We start from the raw sequence: 24,707 nt of genomic DNA on the forward strand, positions 1-24,707 counted from the left end.
AGGTTTTGTCTACATTTGCCAATCTAACTATTATTGATGCTTATAAAATTGGATTTTCTTAGATTGTTGCATGTTATTGTATTGATGTTGTATGATACAGTAACATTATTTGGTGGCTATTTGTGTTAATTGCTAGTTTATATATGTACTTCTAAATATTGGAGGAATTAAAACGAACTTTTGTAAGTTTTCTTGTATGCAAATCTATTGGTTACAAATCGATTAATGTTCTGGAATTTATATCAAATATTGGTTCATTGTTCAGTTTTAAATTTGTAAGTTTTATATCAAGGGTTTCAATAAATATCCGAAAAGGGATATTACAAACAATTGCCAACAGAGAAGACACAGTTGGCAACAGAGAACGAACAGTTAGCAGTAGAGGAGTGGGTGGCAGATGAGAGAGAAAGCTAGGAGAGATTGTTACGATGATGCAGTCAGCTTTGGAGCTTCAAATGGAGGTTGAAGCGGAATTGAAAGTACAGAAGGACCAAGTGCATAAGCTACGAGCAGAGTTGAACAAGCTTAGGGCACAGACGGCTACTATACCAGGGATGCATCCCTCTTCTTAGTGTTTAAACAATGATGTAATTAATTGTTTTGGTTGTAACTTGAGTTTTGTTATAAGGGTTGTCTCTATTTTGTCCTACAGAGATGACTTTACTTTTTGGGAGCGATGATGTTGTCAGTAAAATCTATATTGTAGCCGATGGGTAGAATTGTATTTGAAAGGGTGCGTGACTGTTGAGTCACCCCTTTGGGAAAGTATATGTATACCGTTTGGAAGGGACTATTGATCATCATCATAATCATATTGTAACCATTGCAGTGCATATTGCATATATGAATAAAGTATGTGTTTTGTGTTATATCTTACTGTACTACATGCGATAAGTATCCATTTACCTTGTACAATAAACAATTTGGCAATCAATATCCAGAGACTCAAAACCATCTGAGTTACTATCCCTGTTTGGCAGAAGTGGGTCATCCAATGGAAGCCACTGTGGTCAATGCCAAATAGTAATCATATTCAAAGAAAATAAAGTACAATCATACAAAAGAATATAATAGTGCATCTTTTTTATTTCAAAACTCAAGAATGAAAGTTTTCAAGCATAGTATTGAGACTTGGACTTGGCATGACTCTAAAGATTAAACATATGTAACTTCTATTTATGTATTTCATTGGCTATATTTAATTCCTAACTTACAAGATTCTCTTCAGCAACCCTCAAAGTTTGGTTCGATTTTGAAAAGCCTGATCCTTGTCGATTTCACCTATAGAGCCATAAATTCGCTGCAGATTTTGTCAAAATAACCTAGGCAAAATTTTGAGCAAATTTGGAAGAAATTTGACACAAGCCAGGAGGAAAGAATATCCACTCCCAAGCTGCCCTTGCTAGAGTTACACACAGAAACCAATGTATAGGAGAAATCACAAGAAATTATAAAGAAATCAATGCAGATATGATGAGACAATCTTCCTTCAACATGTCAAGCATAGGGCCTACTTGGTTGCAGTCATATACAATCCAATTACAATATGTGAGCTTAAGAGCTTGAGCTTACAGAGCCAAATCCTTGTTATTTTCTTTATACAACTTCATTCTACTTTTCCTAATCCTAGATTCTTAATTATATAGCCAGCAAGACCACAAATAAGCCTGTGAGGCAAATTATTACAAAATATACGTTCTACCCCAAAGGAGAAATTAGAGGCCTTGCAATCTAGCAAATTAACTTCCGCAAGGACAAAGGTAAGTCCACACATGATCCAAGAAGAGATTCCCAAGGCTGCAGAAAGCCTTGATGCCACAAAAAACCTCGTCCAAGCCAAACTTGCACGTTACTTGAGTTGCCAAAAAACAAGCACCCTCTGAACAAAGAAGGATAGCTCTTGCAAATGATGGAATTAGTTTCTGTGAGCTTAGGTACAAGATCCATGATAGGTCCACATTAAGGAGCCAACTGCATGGAAAGAGAAAACACGAACAGAAAACAAGAACAATAAAAGAAAAGCTTTTTTTGGTTGATGCAAGATTGTCAAAGAACCCAAGATGCTCCTGCATCAGACACCTGGGGTAGTTAAGGATTGATGTCCACATCAGGAAGCCCTGATGATCTAAAAGGTATCTTAAAGATCCAACTCAGCTTGAGATATCCAAGAATTGTCTTCAACAGGTTTATTCTACCACTGAACCAAGTATTTTTTGTAATCCTTTCCTCTGGTGCTTTTACTTACTCTGGTATCCAAAATTTTATCAATTCCCTCTATCTTCTTAGGATAATCAAGTTTATCAACTGTCTCTTCATTAGATTCATAGTACTGAAAGATATCTGAAATATTTAACATCGGTGAAATATCCATATCCTTAGGCAATTCAACTTCAAAGGCATTACCACTGTCATGTCTTCAAGATTTTACAAGGCCCAACTTCTTCATTTTCAACTTACTGTATATACCAATTGGAAATATGTTCTTCAACAAGTGTGTCATTACCTCATCTCCAACCTCAAAAATTTTGTCTTCTTTTCTTATCTTCTTTTTCTTTATATCCTTGGTTAGTTGTCATGTAGATTATTCTTCACTTCTTCATGCAAATTCTTCATAAAATCCACAAATTCCTCTCCTTCAGCACTATTATTCAGAATTTAAATTCAACTTAGTAGTTCCTCTAGAACTCATGCCATTCACAATCTCAAAAGGGGTCTTCTTAGTACTTATGTTTACTGAATTATTATATACAAACTCTGCTAGTGCAAAAACCAAGTCCCAATTAGAAAGCTTATCTCCAATCAAACATCTCAAAAGGTTACCTAAACTTTTGTTTACAACTTCAAGTTGTCCAGCAGTTTGTGGATGAAATGTAGAACTAAACTTAATCTTAGTATTCAACTTCTTCCAAAGTGTTCTCCAAAAATAACCAATAAACTTAGTATATCTATCTAAGACAATAGTCTTATGTAATCCATGTAATCTCACAATCTCTCTAAAAAATAAGTCTACTATGTGTACTGCACCTAATATCTTCCTACAAGGTACAAAATGTGTCATTTTAGAAAATCAGTCAACCACTACAAAGATAGAATCATTACCTGTCTACTCTAAGTTCTAGGTAGCCCAAGAACAAAATCCATACTAATATCTTCCCAAAGTTTGCAAGAAACAAGCAAAGGTTTATACAATCCAACATCCTAACTATTTCTTTTAACTACTTGACAAATTCTGCAACTCTACAGCATTTTCTGAACATCTTTATACAACTGTAGCTAAAAGTATCTCTCTGCTATCAACTTAATTGTCTTATCAATCCCAAAATGCCATGCAAGTCCTCCACTATGTTTCTCTTTAATGATATTATCTCACATAGATCCTCTTAGTATACACAACTAGATTCCTTTAAACAACATATCTTCCTGAATGAAATAATCAACCCACTTATCTTGCTCATTTGTCATGTGATTCTTACAAACTTTCCAAGGGTTTGCATAATCAAGGTCGCTCTCATACAAGTTCTTCAAATCTTCAAATCCAAGCACTTATACTCTCATCTCTATCAACAAACTTCTTCTACTCAATGCATCTGCTACCTTATTTGACTGTCCACTCTTATGTTTCAACAAAAAAGAAAAGTTTTGCATGTATTCAACTCATTTCATATGTCTCAAATTCAACTTATTCCGAATTCCCAAATACTGTAAAGCTTTATGATCAATGTACAACACAAATTCTCTAGGCATCAAATAATGTCTCCAATTCTTCAAAGCTTTAATAATTGCATAAAACTCTTGATCATAGACTAAATATTTTCTCTTAGCATCATTCAATTTCACACTATAGAAAGCTATAGGCTTACCTTCTTGACTCAAAACAGTGCCAATGGCATTCTCACTAGCATCACAATTAGCTTGTTTGTTAAAATCAGGTAAAGCAAGCCCAAGTAATTCTATGACTTTTTCCTTCAATGCTTCAAAGCTTCTATTTGCTCCATGTGTTCATTTGACAACTCAAGCTTATGAGCTCGAGCTTACAAAGCCAAATCCTTGTTATTTTCCTTCTATCCAACTTCATTCTAGTTTTCCTAATTCGAGATTTCTAATTATATAGCCAGCAAGACCACAAGTCATCTTGAAAGGAAAATTATTACAAAACATAGATCCTACCCCAAAGAAGAAATCAGCGACCTTGCAATCTAGCAAATCAACTTCCACGGATTCCCATGGCCATAGAAAGCCTTGATGCCACAGAATACCTCGTTGAAGCCAAACCTGCACATTACTCAAGCTGCTAGGAAACAAGCATGCTTCGAACAAAGAGAAGTATAGCTCCCACAAATGATGGAATTAGTTTCTGCGAGCTTAGGTACAGGATCCACGATAGGTTCACATTAAGGAGCCAAGTGCACAAAAAGAGAAAACACGAACAACAATGGCCATTCCTCAAACAACAAATAGGAACAATAAAAGGAAATGTTTTTTTGGTTGATGCAAGATTGCCAAAGTACCCAAGATGAACCTACATCAAAATTGCTGCCTAGAAGCTGAACTCGACCCAAATTTGGTCTCAAAACAAAATTAATTGACTTTTAAAAAACAAAAATTTGCCTAATTTGGTCTATTAGACCCTCCCAACCATAAAAGGAATCACTAAAAAGGCCAAAAATGATGGTTTATACTTCATTTGTGTATTTGTGAATGAAAAATAAAGCTTGCTTATAGAGGAAAACCAAATTGCCAATAGATGAAATCCAAAATGACAATTATAGAGGGATTTCTATAAAAAGGCTATGATATCTTTGAATCCAAGGCTATTTGAATCTTAACTTTTCCTGTAGCTTGGTTAGAAATCCTCTAACCAATGCAAAATAAAAATTCAGATAACTATACTTCTCTTTTAATGATTCCTTTCATTCTCAAGCTATCTCCTTGATATGGAAATATGTTCCATGCATGTGACCAAGTAAGCGTATCATGTTGTATGTATGGCTAAATGATGCAACTAATATCCTATTAAACTAAAACATAGATAAGATGGTGTAGTTTGCTATGTTGCTTTACTATTAGCATAGTGGTGTATGGACTAATTTGTTGTTGCGCGCGCGCACACACACACACACAAAATATTTGTTTTTGTACAGACGAACCTAAAGGTACCCCAAGAAAATTTTGAATGAATTTCGAACCCAAATTTTGAGATCGACTCTAAATTTGAATCTGAACTGGCAACGTAGTTTAATTCTAATACATTTGAAATTGGAATAGCTATTTTCTTATTAGTAATGGGCCAAAACCGTTATCAACAATGGGCTCGAGTAGACATGAACCCAATACCTCACAGTTGATAGACTCACAACTTACTACTGCAATGTGGGGTGTTCACAATTAGAATAGATGTTTTGATTCCCATATATTTAAAATTTTAATATATTGTTTTCATTCTCATGCCAAGGTATAGAAGCAAACAGCCTTTTAAGAAAAAATATTATTTTTTGTTTTCCAATGCCAGGAAATGTCCCCTATCCATTTTGGGGACAACTAGCCATCCCCCAACTGTAGAGGATATTTTATGGCATTTCAAAGGGTTGGGCAGGCATCAGAGACCGAAATGGCTAGGGGACAGGGACACCTGGTTTTAGGGCAGGGGATGCATCCCCGTACTTGAGTAAGAACACTTGAAGGTTCATTTGTAATGCATAAAATTTGTACCTTCAAACGATGCATTCCTAATGGTGGTCTTAATTCTCCATATGTGGTGGGAAGAACAGTTGCATCAGAAGACACATCCAACAGCTCCAGCAATTTACCTGCAAACATACAGAACAATCAAAGTAAGGAACCAGATGCAGTGAAGCAACTTCTTGTATATTTCAGAATCATGATTATAATCTATGGTCATCTTCATTGTTGGTAAACCCAGATAGAAAAGGCCTAATTTAACTTTGAAATATCTCAAATTCTCAAGTCTAAAATATAACCTGAATTTGAAAAATATAAAACTCTAAATCTTTGATCATTAAGTTGATTTCCAAAAGGCAACACTGTAGACAAAAAATTGACATTTCATATGATATAACTATGAGAAATAAAGAGAACAGGCCTCTCTACCCCATGAAATCATAAGCAATCAAAACATCAACTTGTATTGGAAACTATTATTGGGCACCTCTAATTATAAAAGTAAACATCATAAAATCTACTCTAGCACAATGCATATAAACATAATTGATGAAGGTTCCCTCGACTCCAAATGAATTGGAGCATGTTTATAAATAAATTTGGATCTCCAACAAAGAACATCAGGGAAGGATGCAAGTCATAGAAGAAAAAATAAATATTTGGATAAGATCCAATTAACTATAGCCTTCTGGACTGCAGTAAATGTCTATATTCTCAACTCTTAAGGGTCAAAGTTGATCTAGCTTTGTTTGTTTCAAAATAAACTTCTAAATTGCATTTATAAACCCTACTCTCCAATTTCAAGCTCCTTTCTAGTGTCTCTTTCATCTTCTCGAATAATATCTGTCTGCTGCCTATTTAATTTCTTTTTCTTCTTCGCAGTCACGGATCTGGTTCTGTACATCTCTGCTCCCTAGTAACCATTCACATGTGTAAGGGTCAAGTTTGAAACACCAATGAGCAAAACAAAGAACAATTATCTATCATCTAAAGCTTTTGTACACAAAAGAAAAACTATTTGCATCACAGAAAATGACCATAGTAGGTAAATGGGACTTAAATGTGCATAAACTAAGCTGAGTGCCAAAACGACTCAAAACTATTCCTTTATACAAAATTCAAACAGAAGAACAAAATAAGAAAGTGATTAACCCAAACAGGTAAGCCCTAAACAAAATGATATATACATCTATTTATTACAAAAGAATATATTGAAAGGAAGAAGCCATGCTAAATAGTAATATGGGAACCCCAATAGAACTGATATTCTACTGTATGTTAAGCCACAAAAAACAGCCAATTCTCAAAACAAAACATTTCAAGCCCTATGACTAATATGATTACAAGAGCTATTCAAAAGATAGGGCCATGAATTTGTCAATTCATTCCAATATTCATTCAATAAAAGGGGAAGTTTGACTTTAGTTGGTTTCAGGTGTACACATATCCAAATGGTTCAAATCCAAGACATTATTAGACAGTTCTTTAATAAGTATGCCAAATCTTATACAAGAAAAAATAAGATTCACATTTTGGAGTGCACAAGTCATTGACTATATAATAGCAATCTTGAAGAAAAAGCATAATAATTAAACCACAAACCACCCAAGCAATGGGCAAGTAGAAACTACAAATAAGAATTGTAGTCCAATTTATATGGAACATGTGACAAAGTGAACAGGATGGCAATGAGAAGTTGGTAATGGATAAATACAATTACTTTGAAGGTCAACATAGCATTCACGGTATTTTAATTGATCTATGGACAAGAAATTTTAATAACTGTAGTATTATTTGCTGCTATTCTACAAGTGGAATTGCATATTGACGGAAAAACAGTTTGCAGTAGATATTGTATCCACTGAATGCAGTAGATATTGTATCCAAGTTTGTTGGCATGTGAAACACATCTGCTCTTCTCATTTGGTTCTTGCTCATCTTTGCAGACCATGCAACTTGTATGCCCACTGATATTAGCTCGTTTTTTCAGTCATGCTCCTTGAAAGTTTCAGTTAGAGCTCATAAGCCATAGGAGAGACTGTATGTGTTTTGTAACATGGATCGTTTTTTGCAAATGTACTAACATGGCCATTGTAATTGATGTGTTCCGATTGCAGATTTGAATCTCATATAAATATGAGAGGAGACATGTCTCATGTCTCTAAGGTTTAATCATCATTTAATTAATATATTAACAATAACAATTTGTATTTTATATATATATATATATATATAATAACCCTGTTCGGTTATGCTTCTAGCAATACCACTTATTCAAACATTTGACATTTCAATAAACACTTGGCAAACAACCCAATTAATATGGTATTTAAAATGCCAAACCACGGGGTCGGAAAATGCAACAATTGTTCACAAATTCAGTTAACCTTGGCCTTATACATTGCTCGAATAAATATCAAGCACTAGTATATAAATCTGCCATGTGAATTTGCACATTTAAATCTGAAACAACAAATGGCCCACAATAGGTTCTGAATTTATTCATTACCTTAGTATGCTTCAGACAATTCCCTGTAATGTCCCCATTTTTGTCAGTATCAGAGTTTTAGGGATTATTGTGATGTGAATATCAGGATTTTAACTGTGTGATTTTTGAGTCAAACTCGATGACCCATGTTTCATGAGTAGTGATTCAACATGAATCCATCTCTCATGAGAATAAATAGAACACTTAGCACTCATTGGATCTAGGTGATGCTCACATAGGTGAAGCACCGGGACTTCCCGGGAGGTCACCCATCCCAGTACTACTCCAGCCTGAGCGCGCTTAACTACGGAGTTTCCTCCACAGTTAAACCCAAAGCTTGCAACCCCATTTGCAAAACCTTCACCAAGTGTTGTGCCTTATGAACCATTCATTAGAAAGCCCCTTAAGCTCATCAATTGATAAGTAGGAGATGATTTCCACAGCTAGTCAAATTGTGATGTGAATATCAGGATTTTAACTGTGTGATTTTTGAGTCAAACTCGATGACCCATGTTTCATGAGTAGTGATTCAACATGAATCCATCTCTCATGAGAATAAATAGAACACTTAGCACTCATTGGATCTAGGTGATGCTCACAGGGGTGAAGCACCGGGACTTCCCGGGAGGTCACCCATCCCAGTACTACTCCAGCCTGAGCGCGCTTAACTACGGAGTTTCCTCCACAGTTAAACCCAAAGCTTGCAACCCCATTTGCAAAACCTTCACCAAGTGTTGTGCCTTATGAACCATTCATTAGAAAGCCCCTTAAGCTCATCAATTGATAAGTAGGAGATGATTTCCACAGCTAGTCAAATTGTGATGTGAATATCAGGATTTTAACTGTGTGATTTTTGAGTCAAACTCGATGACCCATGTTTCATGAGTAGTGATTCAACATGAATCCATCTCTCATGAGAATAAATAGAACACTTAGCACTCATTGGATCTAGGTGATGCTCACAGGGGTGAAGCACCGGGACTTCCCGGGAGGTCACCCATCCCAGTACTACTCCAGCCTGAGCGCGCTTAACTACGGAGTTTCCTCCACAGTTAAACCCAAAGCTTGCAACCCCATTTGCAAAACCTTCACCAAGTGTTGTGCCTTATGAACCATTCATTAGAAAGCCCCTTAAGCTCATCAATTGATAAGTAGGAGATGATTTCCACAGCTAGTCAAATTGTGATGTGAATATCAGGATTTTAGGGATTAGCCTATTACTGTGATCCTCGTAGGCTAATTATTGTGGATAAAGGGTCTTCTGTGTTAGTGACTTGGCGTGGGAGGGTCTTATCTTCTCCACATTTCAGTAAGCTACAGGTTGGTCTTCATTTGGCTCAAATTAGACTCCGTTTGGGCTTAGTTTTGTGTACTTACTATTTGTGTTAAGTTGGTGTTGATCAAGATGGACCCCTTCTATTTTTGAAAAGTGCATTTGGTCACATGGAGAAGTAATAGGTATGACTCCTATTTCAGATGGCATATTTAAATGATGAGTATTTTGAGAGTTATTATGTTTTTAGTGGCCAAATTATTATTAATTATTAAATGGCTTATTATAAAGTTATAATTTAACTTTATAATTTCACTTTAGTTGAGAGTGGAGTTATCATTGGAAAGTGTCATTTATTAATTAGTTAAGCCAAGTGCAGTGAGAGAATCTAAAGAAAGCTTCTAACTAATGTTGTGTGGTGAAGCTTCTTGAGTGAAGTTACATTTTGGCAACAAAAGGAATTTGGAGGTTATAAATACAAGCCCATTTGTTGAAAAAAGCATGCTTGAATACATTTTTTTTTTTGTTGCCTTTGTGCCTTTTTCTCGAGTTCTGAATTTATGAGCCCTTGCTGAAGTATAAGGGTTTCTAAGTTTCTGAAGATTGCTTGAAGTCACTACTGATGTATAGTGATTTCATTGGTTAAATCTCCTATCTGTGATTATCTGTGTCTGGGAGATTGGAATTATAATTCTGAGAATTCTGAGTTGGTGTATGCAAATTATGCTAAGGTAAATAATTTGCTCTTCCCTCTTCTTCTGTGATACCTATGTTTAAGAAGAGCTGCAATCTGGAGTTCTGAGAAGTGCATTCAACCACTGCTGAGGTAAAGTGAGTTGAATTGTCCGCAATCTAATTTAAGAGGACTTCCGTTGGCTGTGTTTTTTGTGGTTAGAAGTCTTTGTGATTGAAGAAGATTGATAGCATTAATTACTGCAGATTGAAGGAGACTTTGAGTTGTCAACCTGGGAATTGTTGAGTGTCTCCCATTGAATTATTTGCTGGTTATTACATTTGTCATTTCGAAGCTTCATTCTAGAGGCTTGCGATGTCAAGTCTGGAGGTTGGAAGTGTTACAAATGTAAATGGCAGAAAATTTGAATTAATCAGAGATCAAACTGATCTATATATACAAAGAGGAGAGTCAAATAGAATAGAAACATTCTATTCTAGACTATACTAAATATTAGAAACATTCTAATATTTACAGAGATATAATAAGATACAATAGTGAGCATTAAAAGGAAACATGAAGGTTATTTTAATACCCCCCCTTAATGCTCAATCTATTTACTACACCAATAGATCCCCTGAATTTAACAAACTTGTCAGGACCAAGGGGTTTAGTGAAAATATCTGTTGATTGCTCTGAGGTAGGAACATAGCGTAACTGAATAGATCCATCTTCTACTAATTGTCGGATGTAATGGCAATGAAGCTCGATGTGTTTGGTTCGTTCATGAAACACTGGGTTCTTAGCAAGTTTGAGTACGCCCTGATTGTTTGAAAACAAAGAAGTCGGACCTACTTGAGGAATATGCATATCTGCAAGCATCTGCCGGAGCCAAACTGCTTCACAAGCTGCCTTGACAGCTCCTCTATATTCTGCTTCTATAGAGGAGAGTGCATGTGCCTGTTGCTTCTTACTGGTCCAAGTAACTGCTGCAGATCTGATACTAAACACATAGCCAAAAGTAGATTTCCTATCATCAACTGAGCCGGCCCAATCGGAATCAATGAATCCACTAAGCTAAGAAGTAGTACTCCTTGTGTAAAGAAGACCATAATCTGAAGTACCATGTACATAGCGTAACACACGTTTCGCTACAATCCAATGATCAGTCTTGGGGTTTGTCATGAACCGTGAGATGTAGCTGACTGCAAAACTGAGATCAGGTCTAGTAGTAGTAAGGTAGATGAGACTACCTACTAGCTGCCTGAAGAGTGTTTCATCTACAGGAGGAGAAACAGATTGTGCGGACAATTTCAGACCAGTCTCCATAGGAGTGGAGGCAGATTTGCAATCCTGCATTCGAAACCTATCAAGCAAACTTCTGGCATACTTGGACTGAGAAAAAAAAATGTTGTTGTTAGTCTGCCAAACCTCAATACCTAAACAATAATGAAGCAATCCGAGATCTGTCATATCAAAAGTTCTGCATAGATCCTGTTTGATTTCTGAAGTCAAATGTTCTGAATTTCCAGTAATGATCAAATCATCCACATAGACAACAAGAAAAAGAATATCATTACCAGAGTGTTTAATAAACAGATTACTGTCTGACGGACTACGCTGAAATCTTTGAGTAACCAAGTAATGATCAATCTTTATGTACCAAGCCCTAGGGGCCTGTTTAAGACCATAGAGGGCCTTCTGGAGTCTACATACTTTGTGTTTTGAACCAGCAACCTTAAAACCTGGGGGCTGCGTCATGTAGACTTCTTCCTGTAATTCACCATTGAGAAAGGCGCTCTTCACATCCATCTGATGAACTTTCCAACCATACTGAGCTGCAATTGCAAGAAGAATGCGAATAGTGCTCATTTTGGCTGTCGGTGCAAATGTCTCCTCATAATCAATGCCTTCGCGCTGGGTGAATCCTCGAGCAACAAGTCTAGCTTTGTATTTGTCCAAGGTACCATCTGCATGGTACTTGACCTTATAGACCCATTTACAGCTAATGGGTTTCTTCCCAGGAGGAAGATCTGAAAGAACCCAAGTGTGGTTCTTTTGAAGACTCTGAAGCTCAGAATCCATTGCTTGTTCCCATTCTGGAATTCCTTTGGCCTCTGCATATATCTGGGGCTCAGGGATACTGTGGATGTTGGCCATAAGAGCTATATTAACTGTGTTGTGCTGAAGGCTCTTATTTCTGGAGGTTCTACCCTCAATGAGTTCATCAGGACGAAGATCACTAAGCGTTTGAGCCCACCATTTTGGCCGAAGAGTCGAGGAGCTAATATCAGATGTTGTCGGAATAGCTGGAGGAGAAGCAGGAGCAGGAGTTGTATTATCTGGAAGTGACTGAGGTGGTGTATCAGTAGCATCAGATGACTCATATAAAATAGAAGAACCTAAGTCAGAGATTGTTGAAGACTGAATCTCAGAATGTGGTGTGGAGTCAGAGAGCGGAAATGGTCCAAATTCCTCATCAAACACAACATCACGATTGAAGATTAAACGATCAGTATTTACATCAATCAGTCTGTAGGCCTTATGTGTGTGATTGTATCCTGTAAACATAAGTTTCTGGCTTTTGGAATCCAACTTAGTGCGTTTGGCATCAGGAATCCATACATATGCCAGAGAGCCAAAAACTTTCAAATGGTTGATCCTAGGTTTGCGACCAGACCAAGCTTCCTCAGGAGTCTTATGATTAACTGCAAGGGTGGGTGACCGGTTAAGAAGGTAGACAGTTGTTGATACTGCTTCTGCCCAATATTTTCTGAGAACATTTCTATGTTCTAGCATAGCCCTAGCCATTTCTGTAATGGTACGGTTTCGACGCTCTACAACACCATTTTGCTGAGGGGTGTGAGGTGTGGTGAACTGACGTCTAATGCCATGAGTAGTACAGAAGGCAGAGAAAGCAGAAGAACAGAATTCCCTCCCATTATCAGTCCTAAGAGTACGGATGGAGGAACCAGACTCTTTTTCTACTAGAGCTTTAAACTGCTGAAATACAAGAAAGGCATCTGATTTTTGCTTAAGAAAATATACCCACATTTTGCGACTGAAATCATCCACAAAGAGTAAAAAATACTTGTTCCCAGTAATAGAAGGAGTATTCATAGGACCACAATCATCAACATGGACTAGCTGGAGTACTCTGTATGCCCACCATGTTTCACCATTCTTAAATGGTGTCCTATGTTGCTTCCCTGCTTGGCAAGCTCCGCAAACGCGATGGTTCTGGGTCTGAATATTAGGTAGGCCATGGACTAAATTATCTCAAGCAAGTTGTGCTAGATATTGAATGTTCAGATGACCGTATCGCTGATGCCAGAGACTGCTGAGAGCGGATGATTCAGCGATGAAGGCATGCTTAAGGGAATCGCCTGAATCTACAAGCCTATAAATACCATGATCCTCAAGACTGGAAGCAAGGGTAGTGCAAGAAGCACGATCAATAATCGAACACTTATTTCCACTGAAAACGACATCCAACTGAGGGGAGTGCTTTATAATCTGACTAACAGACAGAAGATTATGTTTCATGCCAGGAACATAACATACATTGAGAAACATGAGTTTTCTTCCTCCAGTCTGAATCTGAACATTGCCCTTGCCGACAATATTGTATTCTTCACCGCCTCCAAAGATTACTGAGTCAGAATAGGGAGTGAATTCAACAAACCAATCACGCCTATGAGTGAAATGTCGGGAGGCACCAGAATCGATGTACCAGGGAGAAGATTTCACATGATTTGCAGGTATGCTGGCCATAAAGGCATGGTAGATAGATTCTTTGTGCTCTGAGTGTTGGGTAGCATTGGCGTACTGTTTAATTGAGTCTGACTTCTGATGCTGCTGATACAGATGCTTATAATATGTGAATATTTCAAATGGCACAAACTTCGAGGTGAGAAAATGAAAGACCCAGAAAAATTGGAGTACCCAGAAAAGAGCTCGAAAAACCCAAAAATAAAGTGTTGTCGGAATTCGGATCCGCTGGCTTGAAAATCGAGGCACAAAAAACGAGGCACCCACAAAAATCTGATGAAGACCCATTTGAGATTTCAAAAAACCCACCAAGAATATGTGATCAGAAAATTTTTGGAGGTCAAAAAACTAGGGTTTCGAGCAAAAACCTAGTCGGCAACTTCGAAGGTCAGATTTGCAGGAAAAATGGCAGATATAGGCAAATTTTGGAACAAGCGGATTTGAGATAGACGGATCCAGGCAGATAAGGGCGGATTGAACACGTTTTCACTCACACAAAATGCCGAGTTGCAAAAAAACGGCGAGTTGCAGAAAAACGACGGTAGAAACCCGCGATTTGTAGAAGATCAGACGTGAGCCAAAGAAACCTGCGATTTAAAAAACGTGAACTCGGGATTTGCAGAATGAATTTCAGATTTCTCAGAACAGAAACCCTAGACGGGTTGTAGAGAAAATGGCAGAAATAATTTCGAAATTTAGAGCAGATAATTTCGAAAGAAATTATAAACTATTCAAAACCATTTGAAGCAATAGCTCTGATACCATGTTACAAATGTAAATGGCAGAAAATTTGAATTAATCAGAGATCAAACTGATCTATATATACAAAGAGGAGAGTCGAATAGAATAGAAACATTCTATTCTAGACTATACTAAATATTAGAAACATTCTAATATTTACAGAGATATAATAAGATACAATAGTGAGCATTAAAAGGAAACATGAAGGTTATTTTAATAGGAAGGTGCACATACATTGCATGCAATTTGTTGTATGAAGTCTACAAGCCATTCTATTGAGCTGTGTGATAAATCTTTGGGCCTGCGATTTATTACTCTTGGCGTGGACCTTGATTTATCAGCTACAGGTGTGATTGTGAGGATTGGCATGCATCATACATGAACCTGCGATTTGGTTTCTAAGGGTCGGGTCTGCAATTTAGGCATCTACAAATGGGCAAGAAGCTATGAAATTATTGTTTTCTAATCTACAAACAGTAATATTGAGGGTCAAATCGAACTTTATCCCAACAAATCAGGTTCAGTGATTTGTTTGTTCTAATGCTCTTTCATTAATCTGAAAATCAGTAGCTGAGTGGTTATTGCAAAATAGGAAAAAATAAAGTTGTCACTGCTATTGGGTTGTTATACCACTCCATTCTCTACTTATCCGAAATTTCAAAAGATCATTAATATATATTTGCTTTTCTCAACCACACTACTAGAGAGTCTGTTTGCAAACTATTTGACAAAATGCCACACTTATGATTTGATAAAGAAATAGATGTGATAAAATTAATTTGGATAAGCCATATCCAAAACAGGGTTATTACATTCCCACTTGCAATCACATAAAGATTTTATCATCAACAAAACCACAAATATTCAGCCTTGAGAAATCTAAATCAGAAATTACCAGAAATCAAAGATATAAATTACCAAACTCTCCAAGATAGAATTGCCCTCTCAGCCACAGTCAATACAGTAAGAAAAGACACTGAATTATTAAAACCAACAATCGCTCCTCGGCCATAGCAAATACAGTACGAGAAGCCACCATGAAAATCTCAGGATTCACAAGAAACCAATCTCCACCATACTTCAACAATGGAGCAAAAACCTCAGATCGAACCCTTATACCTCAGCAAGGGATTTGACAATGAAAACCTTAGAAAAGCCACAAAGACAACAAAAGAAAAGAAATATTCAAGCATGCTTTTCTCAACAAATGGGCTTGTATTTATATCCTTCAGATTCCCTTTTGTTTCCAAAATGTAACTTCACTCAAGAAGCTTCACCACACAACATTAATTAGAAGCTTTTTCTAAATTCTTTCACTTGGCATAAATAATTAATAAATGGCTCTTTCTAATGATAACTCATCCCTCAACTTAAGTGAAAATATAAAGTTGAATTGTAATTTTAGAATAAGCCATTTAATTATTTAATAATAATTTGGCCACTAAAAATATAATAACTCCCAAAATACTCACCATTTAAATATGTAATCTAAAATACGAGTCATACCTATTATTTCTCCCTGTGACCAAATGCACTTTCCAAAAATAGAAAGGGTCCATCTCGATCAACACCAACTTACCACAAATAGTAAATACACAAAACTAAGCTCAAACGAAGTCCAATTTGAGCCAAGCGAAGACCAACCCATAGCATTCTGAATTCTGGAGAAGATAACACCCTCTCAAGCCAAGTCATTGCCTCAAAAGACCCTCTATCCACAATAATTAGCCCATGAGGATCACAATAATAGGCTAATCCCTGAAACTCTGATACTGATACGTTTATATATATATGTATGTATGTATGTATGTATTATGTATAATATAATATATTTATTTATTTATATAACATGAATAAGTATATATAAGAAATGATGATTTATCAATAACAACAATGTATCTCAGATCGAATTAATTCAACTGAAGCTACAACTTCAACATTCCCTCTTAGCTAGGGAGAATTTATCGAACACATTATGCTCTCAAGCATATGGAGAGATATCATCTCAATGTGATTTTTTTATTTTTTTGGAATGGCATATCAATATATATCCATCAACTTAGATATTATCTTTCAATATAATCAGAAGTATGATTCAATAGGAAATGTCAATCATATGATGTTTGTCATACTTATATTCTTTTGGGATGTGCACTGGCACCGAATCCTTGATGCCTACCAAAAGAATATGATATATCCTAGTAGGATATGAGTTCTTTGATTTATGGCACTCTGGGACAACAACTTAACGAAGTCGATCAGATAACTAGAAATCACTATGTCATGAGCTCTATCATGACAAGTATCATAATATCTGGCAATCCAAGACAACAATTTAATGAAGTCTATCATGATAACAAATCTACCATTTATAAGATCGTCACCTTATAACGGTTACCTTCTGTTTATATATGTCAATGAAAGATTGTCACCTTTCATTACATATCATATGCGAAATAGTAATCACCATGAACCAAGTCAGAGGGTGGTACAAGCACTTTCACCTCAATTCTCTCACACAAAGAAGAATGCATTACAAGGAATTTCACTTCAAACTTTTCCCTTATAGATAAGAGATCACACTTCAAATTTCTCCCTCTGAACAACAATCCTGGGAAGTCAAGTCCTCTAGTTACTCCCTTAGAGCTCTCTTCACCTAAGGATGCCTGTCGAACTTCCTCTTAATCTGATATCGATCTTCCGACTTTCTGGTGATAAGTCATTGCTCCCTCATGATGTACACAAGGGTAGACCCATCAAAATCATGCAGTCACACACATGTATTACAAACATTTGAAGAAAAGTTTGTAAAGAATCCAATCAAATATTACAGTTGTTGAATTGAATATCTTAATTGATTCCCATGAAATTGATATAGACACCCAAATATAATATAATCTGATTTTTATTTGGCAATATAAGTCTCATCAACAATTTGCTACAAACTGAATTATAAGGAAATATGCACCTGAAGTAACCTGAGTATTCGAACGTCACTCTTTGACCTTCCCACTGAAGATTTCTAAGTATTCACACGTCACACTCGGACCACCAATCACTTTTCACACTCAGACCACCAATTGATTATAATTCCCGACTCTTTCTTTCACCATTACAAACATTCGTCACTAGGAATAAATGAAGGCTCGGACTATTTCTGACCACTTTCAATTCCTATTGACACGTCATCATATGGGACTTCTCTTGCCGCTATAGACAAAGGTAATAGCACCCGATAGAGACAAACGGTGGTTTGTGCTTCCTCACACACACGATTGTTGTCGGGTCAAATAGTATAGTCTCCCACGTAGACCATATTGAGGGGCATGACTCCTATTAGTTTGATTGACTATATAAACTTGATCGGAGATATTAATTATCTTCTTTTGATAGTTGTTATGAACCTTCCAACAATGCTTTATTAATCCTTAGTCTATTCCTTCGATGAACTTCTCAAATACAATTATTCGCTTCATGCTTCCACTAGGTCAGAATGATTATGACAAAAGGAACTGATCTTATTGCTTTTCTACAATCTTTAATTTATCTTCAATGCCTTTCTCCAATGCACACAACCAATATTTAAATTGTCATATTCTGGTAAGTTCTCATGAACTTCCATATAACTGCTTCATAATTAAATGATTGTTATGTTAATCATTTTGAGATTTGTTTATTTAATATTAATTAATTTTTATTAGTTCATTGAACTAAACTAATAAATAAAAATTAATATTAAATGTTTTTACTATATTCATAAGGGATATTATAGACTTCCTTTGAATATCAATCTTCTTAGCTCCTATGTTGTCTTTGAGTAAGTGTTAGACTCCCTCTTAATGTATAAGAATACTTTTAGTCTAAACCATCAAAGATGTTTGCTTCACGAACCTCACTTTATCATGCTTGATCATTAGATGAATAATGAATTCTAGATCACAGCTTCTTTAGAGCTGCTATCATAATATTGACTCTACACAATATTTGATAGCATGTGCAAAGTACCAAACCTCCTGCGAGAAAATCCTCAGGCATAAAGGAAAAGATCAAGGCAAATAACTCTTATAATATGTATAGAATTACAAGTAGGAAAGAGACTACAATGAGTAGATACATGTAAACATTAAGAATACTTATCTATACATGAGGGTCCATAGACATTAGATAATAGAACATCTCTTCTCAAAAGATAATTTAAGTGGGAATGGAACATTGATTTTTATTCCCCCCCAAAATGTGAAATTCTCACTCATTCTATTTAATAGAGTTTTGAGTCACTATCAAGTCCAATGAGAGACAATCAATCAATTTCTACTCATCTCTACAACGGTGTTAATAGCAATAGATCTTGTATAATCCTTTGCAATGTCCTTTGATAAGAATTGATTACTTTTAATTCAATTACACAAGGCTTCTTTTATCTTTTGATTTATACTCGGTCTTTGGTTTTCTATCAATTGTAAGAATGTTTAATAATTTCGATCTAATTTCATTATGGAACATTTAAGCTTCATGACAGACATTTGAACAAACACTTCATTGCCACAACATTAAAGGAACAATTACTACTTCACTAGAGGTATTAAATCAACTGCTTTGCATACTTAGCCTGTAATGTCACTGTTTTGGAGGTAATTTGATTTAATTAATTTAATTAATTAAGTTGTCCAAAATAATGAATATTTTATGAGGATGACTAATTAATTATTTTTAATTAAATAAATAAATGGTATTAAGTTAATTATTTATAAAGTTATCAAATAAATAAATATTAAAAGGTAACTTTATATTTAATTAATTTAATAAAGTGACTTAGATAAAATAATATATCATAAAGTCACTTAATAAAAATAAAATAATTTCTGGAAGCTTCTAGATTTTGGGCCAACCTCTCGAGGAAAAAGTATAAATAAACATCATGGGCCTCATTCTCATCATCCAGGAATTGATGATTGTTTGATGTGATTATTTGGTGAAGAAGCCAGCTAGGGTTTCAGCCATTAGAGGATCTGTGGGGACGAAAACCCTCATTGGTTATGCAATTTTGAGGCTGTGAGATATCAGCCGAATTATTGCTGATTGTGAGCTTTACTCCAAAAGTTCAATCTTGTGCTTCACGGTGGAGATTATTTGAGTACAATAGTTGATGTATTACTGTACTTGCAACAGCTGATGTATTGTTGCATTTGATGGAGAAGTTACTTCAGCAACTGATGTAATAGTTGATGTATTATTGTACTTGCAACAGCTGATGTATTGTTGCATTTGATGGAGAAGTTACTTCAGCAACTGATGTATTGCTGAGATTGATTATGTTATTGAGCAGGATTATTATAGACCTTCATAATCTGCTGTCATGGAAGTTGATCAGCCTATGTGAGTCTCATGTTTTTGCGCATACCTTTTGATGGAGGAGGCCAATCATTCTGTATATTGTTGCATTCATTTCCTATCATTGAGACAATTGTTTTAGGGGTAAATTGGAAGGCGTTTGGTGCTGCAATTAATTATCTAAACTTTTGCCAGGCAAGAACAGGGGCAGCAACTTGAGTATTTCGATTTGAGCTTGGAAGGTCCCTATCACATTGGACTTTTATTGTTCCTTCATCAACAACATTGGGCGTCATCATTACCAAGTTCTTCTTGCATTCACTAAGTAGTTTGCATTGTCATCATAGGCATTTTAATTGCTGCTATAAGTGAATCCTCAGAAAATCAAATTTGGCACTATTGTCAAACAATTGTAAGCCAAGAGTCTTGACCAATTCATAGCATCATTGTAGTAGACATTTTATTGCGAAGGAGATATAAGTTGTTGGTCAACTACTATTGTAACTGAATATGTTGTTGCCATTCATGATCAACTTATTAGTTTGCATGCCAATTGTTTGTCAAAATGTCAATTGGCTATAGGTTCTCTTTTTTGGCATAAATAATTTTGCAATTATGCATATCAAATGTTTGTTAAAATACCACTTGGCTGTAAGTGCATAAATGTCATCTTAGGTTGCATCCAAAGTGTTTCTCATAATTACTAGTTGCTGTAGCTGCATATTGCAAGTAGTTTCAGTCACATATATGCATTGAATATTGTCAAAATAAGTTGCATATTCATATTAGGTCATTGTTTGGACAATCTAGAGTCTTCTTGTAAGCATTCTCATTGATGCAAATTGAAGAAAAGAGTCATTTTAGCAAACTGAAAAGTAATATCAGTCATATGACCCTTGCATGTGAGTTGTTTGATGAAAATTCCTTAAGCCTCCAATCAGCATTTTGAAGTGAGATTTGAGCAGAGTCAGTACATAGCCACATTGTTTCCACAATTGCATATGGTAGGCAGTTGGTCAACATTTGGGTGGATACAATGATTAGAACTTATCATTTATTCTTTAGAGCATTTTTGTCGAACACTTGGCAGGCTTTTTTCAAGTTACGAAGGGCTTTCTATTTCAAATTACACTTTATACTTTGCTCCCAAACATAATCTATAGTTATTTTATCGTGCCACCTCATTACTTAATACTTGCATTAGATAATCTCACTCCTCTATTTGGGACACACATATATCTTATTACTCCTTAGAAGATATATTGTTATCTAACCAACTATAAGATAGTTCTTCAAACTCAATATTATCAATCTAATGCAACTGACCCATAGCTCCGCTAAAAATTCCCTCTATATTCTAGGATAGTAATAGTTGGGACTTCTCTAGTCTTAAACTCCCATCTTCATGTACTGTCCAAACTACTGTCTATGACCATGGTCTATTTTATCACTATGAAACGATCCTTTGATCATCGTTCAATCATTTTATAATATATATACTTAGTTTTTCCTATCTTTCTTTTCCGTTCATAGGCATGAACTTCTATCTAATTCTAGTGCTGAGATACATGATTACTTGCAGACTTATTTGAGAATGGCAACTCGATTATAACACAAGTGAGCCACCAAATAGTGATGAGTCCCCTATGCTGACTGTGATATGCATGACCTTCTATGTCTTTTGTTGGGTCAAATGTTGTTGTATTGTCTCATTGTTTCATTCTCTCTGATGAGAGTGCGTTTCAATTCCATACATTTATCCGTCATATTATATGAACCCAATTGAGGCTCACTTAACATCCATCTGAAAATATATATCTTTCCTTCAATAAATTATCGACTTCAATAATTTATGACAGACTTTGTAAAAATTTATTCCTCTTGAAGACCACTTTATATCAATTTGTTGCTATATCCCACATTATTTACACTTCCATCCCGATGCACTCTACCCTTCAAATCTCTTTAATGAAAGATCAGTTATGTTGGCCCATGCATGATCCATGTCACCGCTGTATCAATATTATTTCCTCCTTAATGCTCGATGCTTCTGCTATGTAATTTGGACTTCCTTGCTTATGCTTTCCAAATGCCTTCTTGGCATCACATTCGCTGAAATTTTCTAATCATGTGTTCCTCTAGTTCAGTCACTGATATCTCATTAGTAGTTGTACATTATTCCCTCCGCATTGTAATACTTGAATGTATATAGACCTGGTCAGGGATGTGATGTTTGCTCTATATTTTATTTTGGTGGTTTATAGATTAGCCTATCTTTCAAAAGAGATATAAGATGAGAAAATGGTATCTTCTTTTGCCGACAATACCCTCTGTCTAGTCCATCCAATTTGGTCATCCACTATATAGTGTTAGATGCTGCAGTGGTTATTTTCTCTTCCTTCACTTGAGGTAAGTGTATGATGCACTTTTAGCACGTCAGTATGATCATTGGAATTTTCCCATCGACATGGTTTGTCCATCTTCTAGATAGGAAATCCCAATACCTTTATTTGGCCACTAACAAGGAATGACTTTGTACGATGCTATTGCTTGTCAAGCTCGGCACTGATGTCTTCACATAGGTTGGGAAGGTAGACCGATGTAAATATAATCTAATATATCCTACAAAGTATATTTGAGGCCAAACGATATATTCCCCCTGCAATGTCCATTGGCTTGATCACATGGCAATCCCTTTGACTTCCATGTTGATTGCCTTTGCGTAGGATCAATCAATCTTTTTATAAAAAACCTTCCTATCTAATTAGCAGTGAGCTTAAAATGACACCCGACTCTCCTTTTTTAGTCTGATGGTGGACTTGTATCTCCGACAGTTGGATGGCTTCCTCGAATCTATAGGCCAAGATAGATACAAGTCCAAGCAGACACAAGCAAGAAAGGGTATTGGCTAGCAGCCACATGAATGATATGTTGTAGATGTATGGAAATGGAGATTGGATATCCCTGTTTGCGTGTATATGACTTAAGAAACATTGAAACATTTAAGAAATCATTCTTTCACATCTGTGATCCAACATCACGATAACAAATCTGACTTTTTCCATAAGTTCCTAGGTCTTAGCCCTCTTACCAAAGGTAGGGCCTTTGACCTCCTGTATTCCACATAGGCTGTCCCCAATCAGTTGTAGAACTCTTTCCAATATGCTATCATTATAAGGTGCAACAGGAGCTATTATTCTTATGATTTCACTAATTCAAGAAGCAACTATTAGTCTCACATCTTCACATGGATGTTCCATAAACTTCAACCGAACCAAAACGAGCATTGAGGGATGCAAAGCCCAATTAAGATGCCTTCAATCTGATTGATCAACCTTAGATAGATATGAATCTAACTCTTCTAATTCAGAAAGAAGATCAACAAAAAAATCACAGACTCTAATTGTAAGTCAATCAGATCATTCAATTCCCTACTTCCTCTTCTTTCTGCAAGTCTTCTAGCTGATCACTGTTGAATGTATCATTAAATTCTTAAGAGAAAAGATTGCTTTTCAGATTATTCACTGTAACACCCTCAAATGGATATTCACTAATTTTTCACGTTTCAACTCTAAGGTGTTTGTGCAAAACAGTTTGTTGATTTCTCACAAAAGGATTAAGAAAAAAAACGAACTGGATTTGCTATCATTCAGTACTGGTATTGTCAATAGTTATATTCTTAGTATTATATGAACTTCTTTCTGTTGCAGAGAAAATTCAGTTAGATAAATAACAGTAGATCAAAGGATTTCTCCCAGTATGGTATTTGAAAAAGAGACAACAACAAAGTCTTCAAACCTTAGATGGATATATTCAGCTGTTTATTAATGTGACTGTCCAACTGCAAGCCATGTCCAAGGAAGCATTTTAAAACAAGAACCATCCAAGAGATTTTTGGCAAGCATTATTTCTCTGACCTTCTAGGCGCATTAATTTCCAAGGCAAAACTCTAACACAGTTACGGTTCAGCCACCTGCAGTTCCAGGCTTTTACAGGCACTCTCAACCATCAAACAACGATCACCTCCAGCCACGATGTTGATACATTGTCATCGTCAATTATGTTTTCCTTAGGTCGACCAATGTGTATGTGGTTTCCAATTCATCAAAATATTTCTTCATGGATGGCAATCATTTTTTATTCCAAAATACTCTCATTACCATGGTCTCAACTTAATGAACACTTCTCGTGGTACCCCAGTCCACCTGAAATATAAATTATTAATCCCACAACGCTCAGGACCATTTAAAATTTAATTAATTAACTATTTTGTGACCTTTTAGTTTTCAATAATTCAAATTGCTCATCTTTTATTTATTTTTATTTTGTAAACTTAATTTTAATTTATTTATTATTCTCTAAGCTCAACTAAGAGGGAACATTACACAACTTTCAATGGGAAACTTGCGAATGCCATGACCTATCCAAATGCTACTAGAGCTGCTACAAATGGACCCTTTATCGTGTAAATCAACATACTTGAATACCACTGGTTTGAACTATTTTGCAAATTCAAAGGAAAACACCGAGCAAGGTGCTAAGGGTATTGTAAAACATACAAATTATGTGAAGCCTAATTTTATGTGGAATACGAAAAGTCCATACAATTTGGGAAAACTAGTGGTGGAGATGTATACCCCTAAGTCCATACAATTAGGGAAAACTCATGGGAGAGATATATGCGCTGAAAACTCTATTTGACAGAGTTCAAATAAACTGGAAAAATCATAAAATGAGATGTATGCCATAGT

At 35.8% G+C, this 24,707-nt stretch overlaps 1 protein-coding gene across 6 annotated transcripts in view; it reads right to left on the bottom strand.

The window, feature by feature from the left end:
* The window catches only part of LOC149541201 (uncharacterized), a 205,244-nt gene that overhangs the window by 67,485 nt on the left and 113,052 nt on the right, over positions 1–24,707 (bottom strand). For all 6 annotated transcript variants that reach the window (XM_089802210.1, XM_089802208.1, XM_089802206.1 and 3 more), the window contains one exon: positions 5,710–5,807. In XM_089802210.1, the coding sequence (XP_089658336.1) occupies positions 5,710–5,807 (98 nt within the window). The remainder of the gene's footprint in view (positions 1–5,709; positions 5,808–24,707) is intronic.

This window comes from Cupressus sempervirens, chromosome 9 (genome assembly GCF_028749045.1).
Source record: "Cupressus sempervirens isolate cs-2001-9-10 chromosome 9, ASM2874904v1, whole genome shotgun sequence".
Taxonomy (NCBI): domain Eukaryota; kingdom Viridiplantae; phylum Streptophyta; class Pinopsida; order Cupressales; family Cupressaceae; genus Cupressus; species Cupressus sempervirens.